Source organism: Podarcis melisellensis (assembly GCF_964234715.1).
Source record: "Podarcis melisellensis genome assembly, chromosome: 8".
NCBI lineage: Eukaryota > Metazoa > Chordata > Lepidosauria > Squamata > Lacertidae > Podarcis > Podarcis melisellensis.
In genome coordinates, this window is record NC_138540.1 from 86,733,464 (window position 1) to 86,755,571 (window position 22,108).

At 48.1% G+C, this 22,108-nt stretch overlaps 1 protein-coding gene and 1 long non-coding RNA gene across 2 annotated transcripts in view; one reads left to right on the plus strand and one right to left on the minus strand.

Moving 5' to 3' along the window:
- LOC309376281 overlaps positions 1-1,825 on the plus strand; it is a 58,799-nt gene extending 56,974 nt beyond the window's left edge. The window contains exon 2 of the long non-coding RNA XR_014171149.1: positions 1,576-1,825. This is a non-coding gene — a long non-coding RNA (uncharacterized lncRNA). The remainder of the gene's footprint in view (positions 1-1,575) is intronic.
- Positions 1,599-22,108, minus strand: LOC309376034 (cytochrome P450 2F3-like). The gene is made up of 9 exons (XM_081922186.1): positions 21,860-22,108; positions 16,580-16,742; positions 14,156-14,305; positions 12,182-12,342; positions 10,719-10,895; positions 6,373-6,514; positions 5,292-5,479; positions 3,530-3,671; positions 1,599-2,228 (listed from the first exon to the last, which is right to left on the minus strand). Exons 1-9 carry the CDS (start codon positions 22,055-22,057, stop codon positions 2,047-2,049), a joined length of 1,503 nt encoding a protein of 500 aa, XP_081778312.1. The 5' UTR covers positions 22,058-22,108; the 3' UTR covers positions 1,599-2,046.

Consider the following 22,108-nt stretch of genomic DNA (forward strand, 5'->3'; position numbering starts at 1 on the left):
GTTCCATAACAAGACCCTGGTTGCTGGATCAGGCCAATTGCACCGTGAATTTGTCCCATCCTGTTTTAAAGACAGCTAAACTGGTGGCCATCTAAACTGGTGGCTAAGGGACGCGGGTGGCGCTGTGGGTTAAACCACAGAGCCTAGGACTCGGCAATCAGAAGGTCGACGGTTCGAATCCCCGCAACGGGGTGAGCTTCTGTTACTCGGGTAGCAGTTTGAAAGCACCTCAACGTGCAAGTAGATAAATAGGTACTGTTCTGGCGGGAAGGTAAACGGTGTTTCCAGGCACTGCTCTGGTTTTGCAAGAAGCAGCCACATGATCCGGAAGCTGTACGCCGGCTCCCTCAGCCAATAAAGCGAGATGAACGCTGCAACCCCAGAGTCGGTCATGACTGGACCTAATGGTCAATGGGAACCGGCGTACAGCTTCCGGGTCATGTGGCCAGCATGACAAAGCCGCTTCTGGCGAACCAGAGCAGCGCACGGAAACGCCGTTTACCTTCCCGCCGGAGCGGTACCTATTTATCTACTTGCGCTTTGTGCTTTCGAACTGCTAGGTTGGCAGGAGCAGGAACCAAGCAACGGGAGCTCACCCCATCGTGGGGATTCGAACCGCCGACCTTCTGATCGGCAAGTCCTAGGCTCTGTGGTTTAACCCACAGCACCACCCGCGTCCCTAAAAAAGGTCCCTTTACCTTTACCTTAAAGTGGTGCCTATCACAGCCTCCTGTCAGTGGGAGTTCCACAGTTTACCTACGTTGCATCAAAGCCAGGGATATTCCACACTTCCCAGTGGATTTTCCCATCTCTTTCCTTATGGCAAAAAGTCAGGTCTTTTCAGGGAAGAGGGGTTTGTGGCGCAAGACCCCTGTAAACATTGCCTCATCTGAATCTGCCAGCATGTGACTGAATCTCAACCCACAACAGTTGTGGCATCTGGAAGCAGCCTTAGTTTCAGCTGGGATTGAAATGGCTGAGTCATTTTCAAGCAACCCTTTGCAGAGCAAATATTTTATTTGTAAAAAACCCCAGAGTGTCATGAAAACCTGGCCTTTCATGGTTGCGTAGGGCATAGATGAGATAACTGAGATGTTGACATTCTCAGCTGAGGCCTTGGAGGGGTGGGTAAGTTTCATAGCTGTCAACTTACAGATTTGAAAATAAGGGACCAGCAGCCTCGAAAATAAGGGCTCAGCAGCCAAAATGAGGGATTTCAGAGCACAGGTATGTTCAACTTCTGAGCCCCTCTGAGCCAAAAGCAGAAAGCCTAGCCAGCAGCCAAACGAAGCCTCAAGCGGTGGTTCCCACAGCGCAGCAACCCGGCAAAGGGGATGCAGCAAGGAAAACCACCGTCACCTCTCTGCTGGGAAGCGCTGAGCAAAGGCAAGTCCCCAGGCAATGTGGCCGATTTGTTCAGCACAAGACATGCAAGCTCCACCCCCCCAGTCGTTCTTAGACTCCTTATTGGGTGAGCAATGCAGCCGGCAGGGAGGGAGGGAGAGGAGCTGCTTCCTTTGAAACCCGGGAAATTTAAGGGACATCAGCAATAAGGGACAGCAGCGGGATAAGGAGGTTTCCCGCCAAATAAGGGACGGTTGACAGCTATGGCAAGTTTATTGACCTCAGTGCTGATCCCGGAGTGTAGGTCAGGGAGAAAGGATGACAGACTGCAGGACAGACCGCAGCAACAGGCAAGAGGGTGGAGAGAGAGAGAAAGAGATAGATGAGAAAAGAGATAGATGAAAGACAGGGAGAGGGAGGGAGAGGCACCTCCATAATGGATTGCCACAGCCATTCAGAAAAAAACCAAAGTTTGCTGTTTGACAGTAGAACAGACTCCCTCAGAAGGTAATGGCTCTTCTTCCTTGGAGGTTTCTAAGCAGAGGTTGGATGGTCCTCTGTCATGGATGCTTTAGTTGAGGTTCCCGCCTTACAGGGGGTTGGACTAGATGACCCTCGGGGTCCCTTCTGACTCTACACTTCCATGATTCTATGTCTAGCTGCAGGCGGGTGAGCAGCCTGGCCTTTGAGCGCAGTGTCCTTTTACCGGGGGATGAGGCAGAACTGGTAGGGCCGAGGGATGCTCCCCAGCCCCGTGGACTCGGGTGTGATGTCAATGTCCTCGGGTTTCATCAAGGGCTTCAGCTTGAAGTTCTGGAGGATGGTGGTGAGGAAGATGAAGAGCTCCATGACAGCCAGGCTTTCTCCCAGGCACACCCGCTTCCCTGCAAAAGTGAGAAGGAAGAGGGACAGAAATGCCTCTGTGCCTTTGAGGGTCAGGCAAAGGAGGCTCTAATTTCTCCCTCCTCGCTCGAAGCATGTCCAAAACTTAAATCCAATTTTTCATCTTAAGAAATGGAAATTGATTTGCTCGCAGAGACAGCATCCAGGAGAGCCAGACTCTCTCGGGGGCTTTCCATCTAGTGCCCCCAGCCCCTCCTTCCTTCCGAATTTGGGGCTGGTTTGTTGGGCACCCACGAATGAGACTGTGTCTTTCCGTACCCCCGGGAAGATTTTGGGAGGCTGATTACTCCCATCTCAGCCTCTAGGTACCCCGTGGGAGCCGGAGCGATGGAATTTTCAGCCATCTTCCATGGCATCTCAAGTGGAAGTCGCTCTGACATCATTTGAAGGTGGGCTTAGGGATGGAGTCCCCAGGTTGCCCACAGTGGAGCAGACCTTCGTAGGGAATAGAGGAACCTTTGGATCCCTTCCAAGGGGCGCTTAATCTCCCCTCTAGGTAAAAGTAAAGGGACCCCTGACCAATAGGTCCAGTTGTGGCCGACTCTGGGGTTGCGGCACTCATCTCGCTTTATTGGCCGAGGGAGCCGGCGTACAGCTTCCGGGTCATGTGGCCAGCAGGACTTAGCCGCTTCTGGCAAACCAGAGCAGCGCACGGAAATGCCGTTTACCTTCCCGCCAGAGCAGTACCTATTTATCTACTTGCACTTTGACGTGCTTTCGAACTGCTAGGTTGGCGGGAGTAGGAACCGAACAATGGGAGCTCACCCCATCGCGGAGATTCGAACCACCAACCTTCTGATCGGCAAGTCCTAGGCTCTGTGGTTTAACCCACAGCGCCACCCGCGTCCTGCCTTAATAGCCATAGGTAAAGAGACTGTTTTTGCCTGGAGCCAGGCGAGCCTCTTTGGGGAGAGCATTCTGCAAATGGGGAGCCACCACCGAAAAGGCCCATGAGAAGAGTGGACCAGATGTGGGGCTAGATGTTCCCTTCCAACTCTACAGTTCTGTGATTTCCGAGTGATCTCCCTGGGGAGGTTGTAGATTCTCCTTCCTTGGAGGTTTCAAAGCAGAGGTTGGGTGACCACCTGCCATGGATGCTTGAGTTGGGATTCCTACATTGAATTGAGGTTCTTCCCAACTCTACAGTTCCATGATTCTCAGAGCCTGATGGATTTGGCCAAAGGAGGCCCACCTAGCCGGGCATCCTGTTCTCATGGTGGCCACCAAGATGCCCTTGATGGAGAACCCACAAGCAGGACCTCAACCCCTGTCCTGCCCTTACCTGCCGAGAAAGCCATGAAGGCATCGTTCTTCTTGAACCGCCCGCTCTCATCCAGGAAATGAGTCGGGTCAAAGGAGGTTGGATTCTTGAAGTGTGTGGGATCAAACTGGGATGTGCAGATCAGGGGGATGATGTTGAGGTTCTGTGGGTTGGAGGGAGAGGAGCAGGAGGAAGGCATGGTTGAGAACCAAGGGCAAGAAATCCCTGGTAGACAGGTGTTGAGTGATGGGGGTGGGGCTTAGCTCTAGGAGCACCTGTGCTACCTGCAGAAGGTCCCCATTTCCATCTCTGGGTAGGAATAGGAGAGCCACTGCTGGACAACACTGCCAATGTGGATAACACTGAGGTAGGTAGACCAGATGGTCCGACTCGCTGTGGCAGTCACTTACTATGTGTGAGTGACGTACTGTATTTTTTGCTCCATAAGATGCACTTTTTTCTTCCAAAAAAGTAAGGGGAAATGTCTGTGCGTCTTATGGAGCGAATGTGTGGTCCCTGGAGCTGAATTGCCCAGGGGCGGAAAGCAGATCATGCTATTTTTTTGAAAAAGGGAAGTGGGTGTTGAAACAAAGCCACTGATCGTTTGCCAATTGGGGAGAGAGATAAGGGACGCTAGAGATAAAGGAGGCTGCCTGGGAGGGGGGAGGTAAAAGCCCATGGATCCTCAGGATTTTTGCATTGGTCACCCCAAATTCACCATCAGATCACATAGCATGTCCACGGCCACAGCATGAACCACAAAAATCACACACCCACTGTTGCCAGGGTTCGCAATGGTGCAAAAACGTGGCTACAAAGCACGGATCCACATGGATCCTCAGGATTTTTGCATTGGGCTACCCCAAACTCATCATCAAATCACATGTCTGTGGCCACAGCATGAACCACAAAAATCATACATCCACTGTTTTATTCAGAATATTTTTTTCCTTGTTTTCCTCCTCTAAAAACTAGGTGTGCCTTATGGTCAGGTGCATCTTATGGAGCGAAAAATACGGGACCTTCAGTCGAGGGAAAGCTCTTCTGAGCTTAGCTCGGTGTGGCACAATGGCGAGAACGGTGGGTTCTGACTTGGGGAACCTGGGTTCGAATCCCCACTCAGTCATGAAGCCTAGTAGTGACCTTGGTTGAGTCAGTCACCACCTCTTCGCCTTGACCTACCTCCCAGGGTTGTTGTATGGGTGAAATGCGGAGGGTTGAGGAGAACCCTTTGCACCACCTTGAGCTCTTTGGAAGAAAAAGCTGGCATATAAATATCTCAAGGGCTGTCCCGTGGAAGAAGGAAGAAACTTGTCTCCTCCCGCTCTGGAGGGTAGGACTTGAACCCACAGCTTCAAGGAGATTCCGACTCAACATATGGAAAACCTTTCTGATGGAAAGAGCTCTTCAACAGTGGACTCTCCTTCCTTGGAGGTTTTCAAGCAGAGGTTGGATGCCCACCTGCCATCGATGCTTGAGTTGAGATTCCTGTATTGTGAGGGGTTGGGCTGGATGACCTTTGGGTGCCCCTGCCACGATTCTATGAAATGCCCTGTTTCCAAGGCCACACCTTAATGTAAAAGGGAGCAGGTGCGGAGTGCTTTCTGCTAAAAGGACGCATGGCCAGGTCTTGCTCATCTAGGCTCAGAGGACAGAGATCTTCCTCGCAGGCTTCAGGACAGCAGCCCATTGGGTGTCAAGGGAGGGTGCTGCCTATGGGGCCCCTACAGAAGGAGACCTTCGCTCTCGCCCATGGGGTGCACTCCCCCCTTTCCCCACAAACCTTGGGGAGGGTGTATCCACGGAACTCGACATCTCGCGTGACGGTGTGGGGCACGGCCATGGGGACGATGTCGGCGTAGCGCTGGATCTCGTGGATGACGGCGTCCGTGTAGGGCATTCGGCTCCTGTCCTCCATGCAGGGGCTGCGGTTCACTCCGATGACCCGGTCAATCTCTTCGTGGAGCTTCTCTGTGGCAAGGAAGGAGGGTTGGGAAAGGTCTAAGGTGGTCCCAGGTGGGGTGACGGACAGGGAAATGGGCCGTGATGGTCTGCAAGGGGTTAACGACGGGAAGAGCCAGTGTGGAAGGTGGGTGGGTGGGAGCAGAAAGGGAGAGGGCGCAGGGATTTGGGAAGGCGAATGCAGACGAAGATGCCCAAGAACAGGCCCCCTTTGACCCACTGATTTCAATGAGCTTCTTGAGCGTGATTCCAGCATGGCCTTGGGGGGTGGGGCTGGATGACCCTCGGGGTCCCTTCCAAATCTGCAATTCTATGAGCCTATGAAACCCAGGGTTCTAGCTCTTCCTTGACATTTCTGTAGGTGAGACTTGGGCAGTTCAGAGCATCCTCAGACTGGACTAGAACAGGGGCCAGCAAACCTTTTTCAGGAGGGGGCCGGTCCACTGTCCCTCAGACCTTGTGGGGGGCTGAACTATATTTTTTTGGGGGGGAAATGAACGAATTCCTATGCCCCACAAATAACCCAGAGATGCATTTTAAATAAAAGCACAGATTCTAATGTAAAAACACCAGGCACTTTCGGGTTGCGCTCTCGTTACTTCAGGGTTTCGCCACTCGCGCATGCGCAGACGGTCAAAATGACGTCATGTGCATGCGCGGAAGCGGTGAATAGCGATTCACGAATGCACAGACGCACAGTCGTGGGGTGCGTTCGCTTCAGGATGTGAACGGGGCTCCGGAACGGATCTTGTTCGCATCCTGAGTTACCACTGTTGTTGTTGTTGTTGTTGTTGTTGTTGTTGTCCATCCCTGGTGGGCAGGTTGGACTGCACCCCCCCCCCCGCCCCAAGGGCATTCCAGTGTGAGAGCAGAACAGGCCCCCTTTGCTTTTGGAAACTGACCTTCCACCTCAGGGTGCCTCATGAGAATTCGGAGCCCGTATCTCAAAGTTGAGCTGACCGTCTCCGTCCCAGCAAAGAAAAGGTTCACCGTGGTCTTCGACATGGTGTCTTCGTTAAAGTGTGTCTCCGGGTTGTTTTTTTCCTGCAACAGGGATATGGGAGAGGCTGAGAAACCTCGACACTTTCAATGCAACTTGTGATGAATACAGTGCAGGATCCCATCGTCTGACAAGGCCTCTCCGGGCATAATTTTCATTCTGCATCTGTGATGATTTGTGGCTATGATGATATTAGTTAGATAATTTATTACGGTTGGATACCAGCTTATAAAGGGACACGGGTGGCGCTGTGGGTTAAACCACAGAGCCTAGGACTTGCCAATCAGAAGGTCGGAGGTTCGAATCCCTGCGACGGGGTGAGCTCCCGTTGCTCGGTCCCTGCTCCTGCCAACCTAGCAGTTCGAAAGCATGTCAAAGTGCAAGTAGATAAATAGGTACCACTCCGGCAGGAAGGTAAACGGCATTTCCGTGTGCTGCTCTGGTTCGCCAGAAGCGGCTTAGTCATGCCGGCCACATGACCCGGAAGCTGTACGCCGGCTCCCTTGGCCAATAAAGCGAGATGAGCGCCGCAACCCCAAAGTCGGCCACGACTGGACCTAATGGTCAGGGGTCCCTTTACCTTTACATTTACCAGCTTATAAAACACACTTGGGGGGTACAATCCCAGAGGGAAGCCAAACATTTAAAACAATGTACAACAATAAATTTAAAATTTATAAATGTGATAACCGTATAGACACGTAAAGCTTTAAGATAAGCTACCATAGAAAGATGACTCAGAGTCACCCATGGAACCGAGTTTGGAGATTTTCTTAACGAACTAGTTTGGGTTGGGGGATGGTCTGTGCCTACAGATCTGTACACAGAATCTGGCGATCATCCGGGTCATCTTTTGATCTTTGCCTAACAGGAAAAGGTCAAATTTTTGCTTTTCTGCGAGGTCAGCGAGCCTCACCAGCAAGGAATCAAAGGTCTCACTACATGCCTCTTCATAAAAGGGACATCTAAAGATGATGATATTGCTCATTATGCAAACGCACTTTCCACGTCACACTGTTAGGGCCTGCAAAAGCACTTTGTTTCCGACCGGCGCATGAACCGTAGCTTTCTGCTGAAATCCTGCAACTTTTAACCCCACAAATCTTTCGCTTTATATTTTGTAGAATAGTGGGTAGACATGGCAGACAACACAGCGATTTCTCCAAGCAGCTCTTTATTTTGTAAGCTGGAACAGCAAACTGAACAGCAAACAGCTCAGCCGGCCTGCTTTTATAGGCAGCCGGCTGTCAACATTGTAGCAACAACAACCCAGAGTTTCCCGCCTAAAATAACTGACGTGGACCTGAGTGAAAACTATCTACAGTATCCCCCTGCTGGCCCAGGGTGAACTTCACTACATAACATATTTGGGGTCTTGCTCTTGTCGTGCTACAGCACAAGAGTTGCCCCTCCGGGTGGCAATAGTCTAGGGAACAGTTGGTCCCTTACCTGGCCACAGTGATTCATGCGACGGTCACCTCCAGGCTTGACTACTGTAATTCGCTCTACGTGGGGCTGCCCTTGAAGCTGTTCCAGAAACTCCAGCGGGTGCAGAATGCTGCAGCGAGGCTCCTCACAGGGTCTCTGCCATGGGAGCATATTCACCCAGTGCTTTTCCAGCTGCACTGGCTCCCGGTGGAGTACAGGGTCAGGTTCAAGGTGCTGGTCTTGACCTTTAAACCCCTTTGTGGCCTAGGACCCTCGTACCTACGGGACCGCCTCTCCTGGTATGCCCCACGGAGGACCTTAAAGTCTATAAACAGCAACACCCTACAGGTCCCGGGCCCTAAGGAAGTCAGATTAGTCTCAACCAGAGCCAGGGCCTTCTCAACACTGGCTCCTGCCTGATGGAACGCTCTGTCTCATGAGACCAGGGCCCTGCAGGATCTGATTTCTTTCCGCATGGCCTGTAAGACAGAGTTGTTCCGCCTGGCCTTTGGCTTAGAATCAGTTTGATTCCCTCCCCCTCTTTCCTTTTTCCTTTCTCCTTCTGTGATGGAACCCCTATTTGGGGACTTCCCTGGCTTTTTTCTGGCCCACATAGGACCAGTCTGGATAGTTGGCCTTGGTGAAGATCTGACGTTTTCATCCCCCAAAAGTTTTTGATTTGAGTTTCTACTGAAATGAGGCTGCATTTTAATGTTGTATTTTAATCTTGTTTTTAAGTTGTACATTAATGAATTGTTTTATACCTGGTGTTAGCCACCTTGAGCCCAGTCCCCTGAGCGGGGAGGACGGGGTATAAATAAATTTTATTATTATTATTATTATTATTATTATTATTATTATTATTATTATTTGATTTAGAGTTTGTATCCCGCTTTTCCAATCATAAATGTCAAGCGCAAAGCAGCTCACAATAATCGCAACAGCATTCCAAAACAATGAACGCTACAATTATTATAATATCAAGCATGTCAGCATACAAATAAAGTAAACAACAGCAGTGAATTCATCAAAACAATTAATACAATTCAAGAGTAACCAATGCATTGCAGGGGCTGGACTAGATGACCCCTGGGGTGCCTTTCAACTCTGCAGTTCTATGATTCTGAGACAGATTGGCTGCAATGTGCTCTCTGCTGGGCTTCCCTAGTGCTTGGCTTGGAAGCTGCAGTCTGTGCAGAAAGCTGCAGCGTGATTGCTGACAGGAGCAAGTCCTTGTCAGCATATACCGTATTTTTTGCTCTATAAGACTCACTTTTTCCCTCCTAAAAAGTAAGGGGAAATGTGTGTGCATCTTATGGAGCGAATGCAGGCTGTGCGGCTATCCCAGAAGCCAGAACAGCAAGAGGGATTGCTGCTTTCACTGCGCAGCGATCCCTCTTGCTGTTCTGGCTTCTGAGATTCAGAATATTTTTTTCCTTGTTTTCCTCCTCCAAAAACTAGGTGTGTCTTGTGGTCTGGTGCGTCCTATAGAGCAAAAATACGGTAACTCCTGTGTTGGAGTACTACAATATATCCAAAACAATGGGAGAAATTGGAAGGATCTGAAAAGAGAAGATAGACAGGGACTGGAAGGTGTTTAAAGGATACTTGCAAAACCATATTGAAAAATCAGAACTCCTATTAGAATAAACAAGTTCCATTTTAAATACTGGAATACTAAATAAGATGGATAACAATGTGTAATAGAAAAAGAAGCATGAAATTAGGTGTGAAAGAAAGTAATAGAAGTGGAAAGAAACTGCAATTGAGTAGATGGGAAGTCTAACACAAAGGTGGGGTGAGGGGTGGTGGATGGTTATGGGAAAAGGAATTATCTGTGGGACTGAGTGTATGTATGTTTGAACATTTTTAAGGATTGTATGAAATGTATGTTTGTATATTCACAATATGTGTGCATCAATGCTGAATTATTTTAACAATAAAAACTTATTGTTAAAATATTACTGTTAGTAACAACTTGGTATTACTGTTAGTAACAACTTGGAACCAGTTTACCTGTGCCTTTCTCCAAATACGCCTGCTCAACCACTTCGATCGGTGGATCTGGCCCTGTTCCAGCTGCCAAACAACCCCCCTTCTGCATTTGTAAGATCTCAATATTTTATTGTGGCAGCGCTGCTCTTTGGAACTCCCTGCCACTTGATACCAAGCAGGCGCCTTCGCCGTCCTTTTTTCGACGCCCCCTAAAAACATGTTTGTTTAAACAAACCTACCCAGACGCTTAGAAAGTTTGTGCGTGTCTTAATCCATTTTTAGTCTATTGCTATTTTTCCTTTTCAAAAGAAATCCCTGATTTTTCCCTTACTGATAATCTTATAGTTTTATCTTTTTTTGGTAGACCACTTTGAGGTTGTTGCGGCTGCTTTACAGTCGAGTAGTATATAAATTAGGTGATGTAAAATACTGTATTTTTTGCTCTATAAGACTCACTTTTTCCCTCCTAAAAAGTAAGGGGAAATGTGTGTGCGTCTTATGGAGAGAATGCAGGCTGCGCAGCTATCCCAGAAGCCAGAACAGCAAGAGGGATTGCTGCTTTCACTGCGCAGCGATCCCTCTTGCTGTTCTGGCTTCTGGGATTCAGAATATTTTTTCCCTTGTTTTCTTCCTCCAAAAACTAGGTGCGTCTTGTGGTCTGGTGCGTCTTATAGAGCGAAAAATACGGTAGCTAAACTGTAGTCGGTTGAGAAACCACTGTTATAGAAGCCTCCTCCTGCTCACAAAACTGGAATTTTCCTGGCTTCTTGGCAAAGAGGGAAGGAATATGGAATTAACGGCAGTTTCCTGGGACGCTGAGGATACCTGCTGGATTTTGATGAGGAAGCAGTCAATGAAATCTCGGGGGTTGTTGATGTCCAGAGTTTGCCGGTTCATCTCTAGCCGCTCGCCTACAAACTTGGCCAGCTTCAGGTAGTTTTTGTAGATCTGGCGGTGAGGCCCAGGAATGTACTTCATGATCTCTGGGAAACTGAAGAGCATCTGACAATAATAATAATAATAATATAATTTTTTTTTTATACCCCGCCCTTCCTGGTTCAAAAACCAGGCTCAGGGCGGCTAACAACAAATTTAAAACACTTTCAAGCACTTAATTATAAAAACAGCATAAAATACAGTATAAAAACATGAATAACAATAAAATTCAAAAATCAAAAATCAATTTGATAATCCCCAGGGCTAGCTGGCTGAATTGGTCCTACTTGGGCCAGCGAGGAGGCCAGGGGAGAATTAGCTGTGGGGTCTCAGAGCGGGTGACCTTCATAAAAGGGGAGGGGGAGAGAAGGGAAATAAAAGATCAGGCTGAATTCAAATTAAAGGCCAGGGGAAATAGCTTTGTCTTACAGTCCTGACAGAAGGAGATTAAATCCTGCAGGGCCCTGGTCTCATGGGACAGAGCATTCCATCGGGTCGGAGCCATCACTGAGAAGGCCCTGGCCCTGGCGGAGGATAGTCTGACTTCCTTAGGGCCTGGGACCTCTAAACTATGGTTATTCATGGACCTTAAGGTCCAGGAGAGGCGGTCCCGTAAATACGAGGTCCCTAAGAAGAGCCCTAGAAGAGGAGAAGAAGACCCCAGTTTACGCACACCGCCCAGTGCATTCTCCATACCTGTCTTTTGATTGTGCCCATAAGAGGAGCCAGGAGAGCCAGGCTGCCGTTTTGGACCAAAAGCCCACCTCGTCTAACTAACACCCCCAGCCCCAGTTCCCCTTTCCCCCATAGCTGTCAACTTACAGATTTGAAAATAAGGGACCAGCAGCCTCGAAAATAAGGGATCAGCAGCCAAAATAAGGGATTTTCAGAGCACAGGTATGTTCAACTTCTGAGCCCCTCCAAGCCAAAGGCAGAAAGCCCAGCCAGCAGCCAAACGAAGCCTCAAGCGGTGGTTCCCACAGCGCAGCAACCCGGCAAAGGGGATGCATCAAGGAAAACCACCGTCACCTCTCTGCTGGGAAGCGCTGAGCAAAGGCGAGTCCCCAGGCAAGGCGGCCGATTTGACCGGCACAAGGCATGCAAGCTCCACCCCCCAGTCGTTCTTAGACTCCTTATTGGGTGAGCAACGCAGCCAAGCAACACAGTTGGAGCCTCCCTTCTCCCTGGCTGGCAGGGAGGGAGGGAGAGGAGCTGCTTCCTTTGAAACAGGGAAATTTAAGGGACATCATCAATAAGGGACAGCAGTGGGACATGGCGCTGGGATAAGGGAGTTTCCTGCCAAATAAGGGACGGTTGACAGCTATGCTTTCCCCCCGCTGGCTCGGGCTCACCTGTCCCCAGGTGGAGCTCATGAGCTTCCAGTTGCTGTTGATGAGGTCCAGCAACATGAGGAATTTCTTGTCCGTGTACTCAAAACGGTCCCCAAAAACTAAGGTGCAGATGATGTTGGAGCCGGCGCAACTCAGGAAGAAGGTGGGGTCAAAGGGTTTGCCTGGGAGTAAAGTGAGATGAAGCAGATCTATTGTTTTCAAAAGCACCTTTCACAGACTTCTAGTAACAGCCCCAACAGCCACCCTTCTCTTTTAATGGACTACCTGGGAAGGCGGTGGACTCTCCTCCGATGGAGGCCAACTCTCAGGGATTTTTTAGCCGTGATTCCTGCATTGAAGGGGGTTTGGCTAGATGACCCCTGGGGAGCCCTCCTACAGGTCTATGATTCCAACCTCTTGCTCTCCTGATGTTTACAGATGTTTACAGTTTCTACAATGGCTGTGCTGGCCTGGGTTGATGGGCTTTGTAGCCCAAAACATCCAGAGAGCAACAGGTTTGTGAAGACTGAAATGGAATAATAATAATAACGATAATGATGATGATGATGATGATGATAATAATAATAATAATTATTATAATTATTATTATTATTTATACCCCACCCATCTGGATATCCCTAAACTAAGGTTTCGTTATGCAAGAAGTGCTCTTTTTAGCTAACAACCGCCCCTCCAGATTGTACAGTGGTACCTCTGGATGATAATAATAATAATAATAATAATAATAATAATAATAATAATAATAATAATTTTATTTATATCCTGCCCTCCCCAGCCGAAGCCGGGCTCAGGGCGGCTAACAACACTCAAATAACCCAACATTCTAAAAACATTTCATTATAAAAATTAATTAAAATCGAATTGATGGCAACCGTTAAGCAAAATTCTGTGCAGGTTGCCAGAGGAGGGAGTCAGGCTGCGCCCTGACCAAAGGCCTGGTGGAACAGCTCTGTCTTGCAGGCCCTGCGGAAAGATGTCAGGTCCCGCAGGGCCCTAGTCTCGGATCCGTTCCGGAGCCCCATTCGCATCCTCAGTAGAACATAACATGCAGCTACGCGTCTGCGCATGCGCGGATCGCGTTTTGCCGCTTCCGCGCATGTATGTGACCTCATTTTGTGCATCTGCGCATGTGCGAGCGGTGAAACACGGAAGTAATGTGCTCCGTTACTTCCGGGTCGCCGTGGAGCGTAACACTCAACATACTTAACCCGAGGTATGACTGTATGAGTTAAGGCCACCTGTCATGGATTCCTTAGTTGAGATTCCTGCATTGCAGGGGGTTGGACTAAATGACCCCTGGGTGTCCCTTCCAGCTCTATGACCCAATGATTTCGTCATAATTTAAATTGCAGGAAGTCTTTTCATCAGTTTGCTTTCAGTAGGGAGAAAGAGCCCCACATTACTGAAGAAGAAGAAAAAGAAGAAGAAGAAGAAGAAGAAGAAGAAGAAGAAGAAGAAGAAGAAGAAGAGGAGGAGGAGGAGCTTGGATTTGATATCCCGCCTTTCACTCCCCTTCAGGAGTCTCAAAGCGGCTCACATTCTCCTTTCTCTTCCTCCCCCACAACAAACACTCTGTGAGGTGAGTGGGGCCGAGAGACTTCAGAGAAGTGTGACTGGCCCAAGGTCACCCAGCAGCTGCAGGTGGAGGAGCGGAGACGCGAACCCGGTTCCCCAGATTACGAGTCTACCACTGTTAACCACTACACCACACTGGCTCTGAAGGATCCAATAATAAACACACTCCTTTATTTTCTGCTTCTTTTCTCTCTCTCGGACCAGATTTTAATATAATAATATTTATTTATGCGCTTGTATCCCAGCTTTTCCTCCGAGGAGCTCGAAGTGAGCGGTATACACGGCTCTCTTCCTCGTTTAACCCCCACAACAACCCTATTCCAGAAAATGTTGGGAAATTGATGGAGCAAATCCCTTTCCTCCCTTCCCCTGCCCCTGGGCAGCCCCTTCCCCATCAACCTTCAGTTTTGTGGAACTCAGCCACCAGGAACTGAGCCTCTTCCTTGATCCGCTCCTCAATGGATCTCTTCCCCATCCCAAAGTTCTTGAAGGTGCTGATGGCAAACCTGCGCAGCTGCCTCCAGCGCTCCCCAGTGCCGTACACGATCCCTGAGGGAAAAGCAAAGGATAAGCCCAGGGCCAGTGGCATGAACCCCCAGTGAGAAGCCCCTAACCCAGTCGTTCCGTTAGTTTTTCAAGCCTACAGCCCCTTGGTCCCATAAACTCATCCCCAGCATATCCACCCTACTCTGTCGAAAGCCTTATTCAAAATAGTCGTCTACACAGCCCACTAAGGGAGATAATGATCCATTAACATTCAAAACAGTCTCAATTGCTTGCACTTTTATTTAAATTCCAGTTAAAACTATTTAGTTAATTCAACAAAAAATGATGAACTTGATACAGGCTTTTCAATGATACAGCCTTTTCAAAGTCTGATAGTCATTTAACCAATTCATTTAACGCTTTTTTTAGGGATATCCGAATCTGTGATTCCTAGTAGGTAAGCTTCTGGTTTTTTGCTGAAAGATATTTTAAACATATTTTCCAATTCTGTTCCAATGTCTGATCCTTTTTCAAAGCCATCCAACTTGGTGGCCACCCCTGCATCCTGTGGCAGTGAGTTCCGTAGTTTAACTCTGTTGCTGCGTGACTTTCTTTTATGTGTACTTGTAACATTTAACTTCGCCAGATGCCCATGAATCCTAGTGTTACCAAAGAGGGAGGAAAGCCTTTTCTCTAGCCACTTTCTCCATGCCAAGCATCATTTTATAGCCTGCTATGGTGGCGCTGTGGTCTAAACCGCTGAGCCTCTTGAGCTTGCCGATCGGAAGGTCAGCGGTTCGAATCCCCACGATGGGGCGAGCTCCTATTGCTTTGCCCCAGCTCCTGCCTGCCTAGCAGTTCAAAAGCATAGTTGATACAGTGGTACCTCTAGTTACGGACTCGATCCGTTCCGGGGTACCATTTGCACCCCAAAAAGTCTGCAACTAGAGCACACGTGCGTGGCGCCATAGAGCGCTTCTGCGCATGCATGAGGTGCACAGAGCGCTTCTGTGCATGCGCGCGGGGCGAAACCGGGAAGTATACACTTCCGGGTTTGCAGCCTTCGTATCCTGAAAAAACACAGCTGGAGACTGACGTAACAAGAGGTACGACTATAAATAGGTACTGCTGCAGCGGGAAAGTAAACGGTGTTTCCGTGCGCTCTGGCACTCGTCACGGTCCTCCGTTTAGTCATGCTGCTCACATGACCCGGAAAACTGTCTGTGGACAAACGCCAGCTCCCTCGGCCTGAAAGCGTGATGAGCGCTACAACCCCACAAAGTTAGTTCTTGGTATGAGCTTTCGTGTGCATGCACACTTCTTCAGATACACTGAAACAGAAGTTACCAGACCCTTCTATATAGTGAGAAGGTGGGGAGGGGTATTACTCAGAAGGGTGGTGGGAATGCGTGATTGGCAGATAGCTGTGATGAGCCTGTTGACGACTCTTAAGGACTGCAATAGGTCTTACAGGAAAAAGCAAGGGGTGAGAAGGTGAAAAATGGCTTTGTCATCCATTCCCACCACCCTTCTGAGTAATACCCCTCCCCACCTTCTCACTATATAGAAGGGTCTGGTAACTTCTGTTTCAGTGTATCTGAAGAAGTGTGCATGCACACGAAAGCTCATACCAAGAACTAACTTAGTTGGTCTTTAAGGTGCTACTGGAAGGATTTTGTTTTGTTTTGACTATGGCAGACCAACACGGCTACCTATCTGTAACTACAACCCCACAGTTGCCTTTGATTGGGCTTAACTGTCCAGGGGTCCTCTAACTTTACCTTTTTATCATATAGGCTCTGACTTGCCTTTCCATTGGGAGGCCAGCTTTCCAATACCTGGTTTGAAGTCACTTAAAAAGGTAAAGGGACCCCTGACCATGAGGTCCAGTCGTGGCCAACTCTGGGGTTGCGGCGCTCATCTCGCTTTATTGGCCGAGGGAGCCGGAGTACAGCTCCACAGGTCATGTGGCCAGCATGACTAAGCCGCTTCTGGCGAACCAGAGCAGCACATGGAAACACTGTTTACCTTCCCGCTGGAGCGGTACCTATTTATCTACTTGCACTTTTGAACTGCTAGGTTGGCAGGAGCAGGGACTGAGCAACGGGAGCTCACCCCGTCGTGGGGATTCGAACCACCGACCGTCCTAGGCTCTGTGGTTTAACCCACAGCGCCACCCACGTCCCTTAAAGTCACTTAGCAGAAGTCTTAAACCACCACTTCTGGGGCTCCCCTGCTGCCCCCTTGCCTCTTAGCACCCCCTCGGTAATCTCACCCCCTACTTGGGGAGCAGCTGCAACGCTTCCTTTTCGAAATCAGCACCCCCCATTTCCTCACCGTTCCCTTTGCTCCACATCTGGACGGCAGGGAAGTCTCCTCGGCCGCTGAACTCCTCTGCCTTGTCAATCAAAGCCTCCTTGAGCACCTGGTAGCCAGAGAGGACCACGCAAGGCCGGGAGCCCAGGTGGAAGGTGTACATTGGCCCGTAGGTCTTGCTAAGCTGCAAAGAGGAGAAGGAAGCAGGAAGTTGTTTAGGATAGGGTCGCCATATTTGAAAAAATGAAAATCTGGACACAAAAGATGTTGAGCTTTTCTTAGTTTTGCCTAAAGTTGTTGCGCTTTTTGGTTTGCAAACTTCCAAAAAAAATGAAGTTTTTGAGCTATTTTTAAGGAAATTTGCCAAAATCCACACTGCTGATAACATCTCAAAAAGTAGACATCACCTTGCCGACAAAGGTCCGTATAGTTAAAGCTCTGATTTTCCCAGTCGTGATGTATGGAAGTGAAAGCTGGACCATAAAGAAAGCTGATCGCCGAATAATTGATGCTTTTGAATTATGGAGATGGAGTAGACTCTTGAGAGGCCCATGGACTGCACGAAGATCAAACGTATCCATTCTTAAGGAAATCAGCCCTGAGTGCTCACTGGAAGGACAGATCCTGAAGCTGAGGCTCCAAGACTTTGGCCCCCTCATGAGAAGAGAAGACTCCCTGGAAAAGATGTTGGGAAAGATGGAGGGCGCAAGGAGAAGGGGACGACAGAGGACGAGATGGTGGGACAGTGTTCTCGAAGCTACCAGCATACGTTTGACCAAACTGCGGGAGGCAGTGGAAGACAGGAGTGCCTGGCGTGCTCTGGTCCAGGGGGTCACGAAGAATCAGACACGACTAAACGAATAAACAACAACAACAACAACACTGCTGACATGGGTTGCCATACATCTGGGTTCTCCTGGACATTTCAGCATTTTCCGCCTGGACACTGTTTCCTTTGGCTCTATCTGGGAAAATCTGGTTGTATGGCAGCCCTAATTTAGGACGGCCGTGGCTTCATCTTCTGGGTCTTCTTGAGGCAAGAGGAGAGTAAGAGAAATCAAAAACCACCCTTAAAACCTGTTTCTTAGGGAAGGCTCCTTGAAATTGCACCACACATCGGCATCACAGTCCTTTGCAAATGTCACAAAAATGCTTTCTTCTCTATTGCCTAATAGCCTGAGAGGTTGAGATAAACTTGCTACATATGATCACTTATGGTGGGAATGTAGATTGGCGCGAGAAATTTGGAATTTAATTTTGATGGGAATGATACTACCATTTCTTGTTTTCCAAAATTAATGATACCAAATATTTTTTGATGATGCCAATATATTGTCAAAATGATTCATCTTATGCATGATCTTGGCAGCTCAATGGAAAACAGCCCCAAGATGTCCCTCACAGAGAAAAATATCCATAATTTGAGGTTTTGACAAGGCCTGGGACCTCCAAATGATTTTTATGTGACTTGGCATTCCTTTATTGCATATACAGCAGAGGCATCATTTTCAAGTCAGCTCTTGTCACAAGCCTGGCAAATCTGGAACTAGATTCCATGATCACACTGATATTTTATATTTGGATTTTGTTATTTTAATCCATGTGCAACTGTACTCATTATGTGTGACTATTTAATAGTTTTGTTTTTCATCTTGTCATTTTCATTTGCTGTTGTAACTGTTCTCTATGTTTTATGTACATTATTAATATATATTTATCAATCAAATGAAATCAGCATCTTAAAAAGCAGAGACATCACCTTGCCAACAAAGGTCTGTATAGTTAAAGCCATGGTTTTCCCAGTAGTGAGTATGGAAGTGAGAGCTGGACCATAAAGAAGGCTGATTGCCAAAGAATGGATGCTTTTGAATTCTGGTGCTGGAGGAGACTCTTGAGAGTCCCATGGACTGCAAGAAGATCAAACCTCTCCATTCTGAAGGAAATCAGCCCTGAGCGCTCACTGGAAGGACAGATCCTGAAGCTGAGGCTCCAATTCTTTGGCCACCTCATGAGAAGAGAAGACTCCCTGGAAAAGACCCTGATGTTGGGAAAGATGGAGGGCCCAAGGAGAAGGGGACGACAGAGGACGAGATGGTGGGACAGTGTTCTCGAAGCTGCCAGCATGAGTTTGACCAAACTGCGGGAGGCAGTGGAAGGCAGGAGTGCCTGGCGTGCTCTGGTCTAGGGGGCCATGAAGTGTCGGACACAACTAAATGACTAAACAACAACAACATGAAATCAAATCACTAATCCAGCCTTCCACAGCCTGGTTTCACTCCACATCAGCATGCTTTAAAAAAATAAAGAAAAAGAAAGAAAATACCTGCTGAGAATCCTTCAGCATTTTACTGCAAATTTCTCCTCCTGTGGACATTTTTGCAGTTCTGCCTAATAAGCACAATTTGGCAATGCAATTTCCCCCAATGCAATGCGTCTGCGCATGTCATTTGCACTAATATTTGCCTTTTAGCACACAGTTCACCCTCTGTCCCCAGACATGCATTTTTTTTTGCACCCATTGCTTAGCCAGGGAACTTCACTGCAAAATTCAGAGAAGTGCAAATTTCAGAGGACAGCCGTGATTCGGTACATAGCTTCTTCTGGAAAGCACAGATCTGGATGTTTCATCTTTAAATGCGATCAAATAAAATTCCTCCCCACCCCACCCCTAGTTGACACTTAATTGCTTGCATATTGACTGCTGACTAGTTTTACCGCTGAGCAAACTACACACGAAAGCATGACACTTGGCCGGTTTCAAATTTGTGGAGGTAGAAAGTCCCAGGTCCTCTTTCCCTGGGCTCCTCCAGAAATGCTCTTGTGCTGCATTTTTATAATAATAATAATAATAATAATAATAATAATAATAATAATTTATTATTTGTACCCCGCCCATCTGGCTGGGTTTCCCCAGCCACTCTCGGCAGCTTCCACAAAGACCAAAAATACACTAATATGTCATACATTAAAAACTTCCCTGAACAGGGCTGCCTTAAGATGTCTTCTAAATGTCAGGTAGTTGTTTATCTCTTTGACATCTGGTGGGAGGGTGTTCCACAGGGCAGGCGCCACTACCGAGAAGGCCCTCTGTCTGGTTCCCTGTAGCTTTGCTTCTCACAATGAGGGAACCGCCAGAAGGCCCTCGGTGCTGGATCTCAGTGTTGGGCAGACCAATGGGAGTGGAGATGCTCCTTCAGGTATACTGGGCCGAGGCCATTTAGGGCTTTCAAGGTCAGCACCAACACTTTGAATTGTGCTCGGAAACGTACTGGGAAACAATGTAGGTGTTTCAAGACCGGTGTTATGCAGTCTCGGCGGCCGCTCCCAGTCGCCAGTGTAGCTGCTGCATTCTGCATTAGTTGTAGTTTCCGGGTCACCTTCAAAGGCAGTCCCACGTAGAGTGCATTGCAGTAGTCCAAGCGGGAGATAACTAGAGCATGCACCACTCTGGTGAGACAGTCTGCGGGCAGGTAAGGTCTCAGCCTGCGTAGCAGATGAAGCTGGGAGACAGCTGCCCTGGACACAGAATGGACCTGCGCCTCCATGGACAGCTGTGAGTCCAAAATGACTCCCAGGCTGCGCACCTGGTCCTTCAGGGGCACAGTTACCCCATTCAGGACCAGGGAGTCCTCCACACCAGCCCCCCAGCCCCCCCCAAAGCAGTCCTTCTGTCTTGTCAGGATTCAACCCCAATCCATTAGCCGCCATCCATTCTCCAACCGCCACTCACACAGGACCTACACTGCCTTCACTGGTTCTGATTCAGGCACAAATCCATGTCAGAGTGTTTTTTGGATTTTTTTGCCCCTCATTTCCCCTGTGAAAACCCACCAACCCACGGAAAGCTGGAATTGCCATTTGTTTCTGTTCATCGTTAAAGAGCAGGTTTTCCTAGGCTGTGCCTAGAAAGTGCAGGGCAAAACGGAATGATGGGCAAGTCCTCTGTCTCGCTCTCCTCCTTGTCCTACAGGCAGAAAGCCGAGCCTTACAGCTTCTCCCTTTCCCCATTTCCCCCCTGGGCTAAGACCCCAAAGTTGGTCCCCGTGCAATGCAGAAAAAGAAGGTGCCCCCTTCGACGGGAAACCTGAGCCCCTTGCAACTCCAGCCTCTTCTTGCATGAACTGAATGGCAACTGAGGCAGAAAGAGCTCATTTTCAAATACTGGGGCTCAAGACTGCTTATTATTGTTATTATTATTATTATTATCATCATTAAAATCTGTATACCACCCTGTACCTATAGATCGCAGGGCACTCAACAACATAAAATTACAATATAAAATGATGAACTGAAGAACAACAACCGCAGCAACAACAACAAACCCTAGTCCCCAGCACCCAAGGAACTGCTACTAGCTCTGAAGATCATACAGCGACAGAATGACGCTTTGTGCATGGCTAGAGGCACTTTCATTGCTCTTTCTCAGTTTCTCTGGCTGAAGCCCCCTTTTTATGCTTCTCCTGCCCTCAAAATCCTGGCACTGTAGGTGAGGATATAAACAGAAAGGATTGTAAGTTATTTTTATATGCAGCGGCGGCAGCAAGAATATTATTGGCACAAAAGTGGAAGCAAGAAGAATTACCGACGAAAGAAGAATGGAGAACGAAATTGATGGACTATGCAGAATTAGATACACTAACAGGAAGGATTCGAAACCTGCGAGATCAGAGATTCTCAGAAGACTGGAGTAAATTTACAGACTATTTGAAAAGTAATTGTGATGGGCAGATTATACTAGTAGGTTTGCAAGACATTTCGTAAGGTGAATTATTTGAAATATTGCAAAAAAAAAAAGACAATGAGGAGAACTATTAGTTAAAGATAATTAAAGGTAATATGAAATTAAGAAATGCATAATAAGTGATAAGAACGGAAAAGTCCAAAAAAAATTGTACAGTGGTACCTCAGGTTACGTACGCTTCGGGTTACATACATTTCAGGTTACACACTCCGCTAACCCAGAAATATTACCTCGGGTTAAGAACTTTGCTTCAGGATGAGAACAGAAATCATGCTCCGGCGGCATGGCAACAGCAGGAGGCCTCATTAGCTAAAATGGTGCTTCAGGTTAAGAACAGTTTCAGGTTAAGAACAGACCTCCGGAACGAATTAAGTACTTAACCAGAGGTACCACTGTATCAGATGTGAAGTTCTGTTGTATGAATGTTAATTAATATGTTAAAAATGAATAAAAAATTATTTTTTAAAAAAGAACCAAAATCCGTCCTGCTTTCTTGCCTGATGTGGAAATTGTAAAATCACTCCCCCGACACCCCCCCAACATGGCTGCCGTGGTCTCACTTCTTTCAGGGAATTTATCAGCTCCTTGATGTCCACTTGGTGCATGTTTCCGATGAAGGGGAGTGGGGCTGGCCCCGGAGGAAGGGTCCTAAACTTCTTTCTCGATGAGAAGTGGAGGAAGAGGAGGCACGAGATGACCATGGCCAGGAGGATGCCAAAGACCCCGCCCAAATCTATCCTGGAGAGGAAGAGCTCCATTTTGCCGTCCGCAGTCTGCAGAGTCGCAGTGTCTGTGATTTCGCCTGGAGG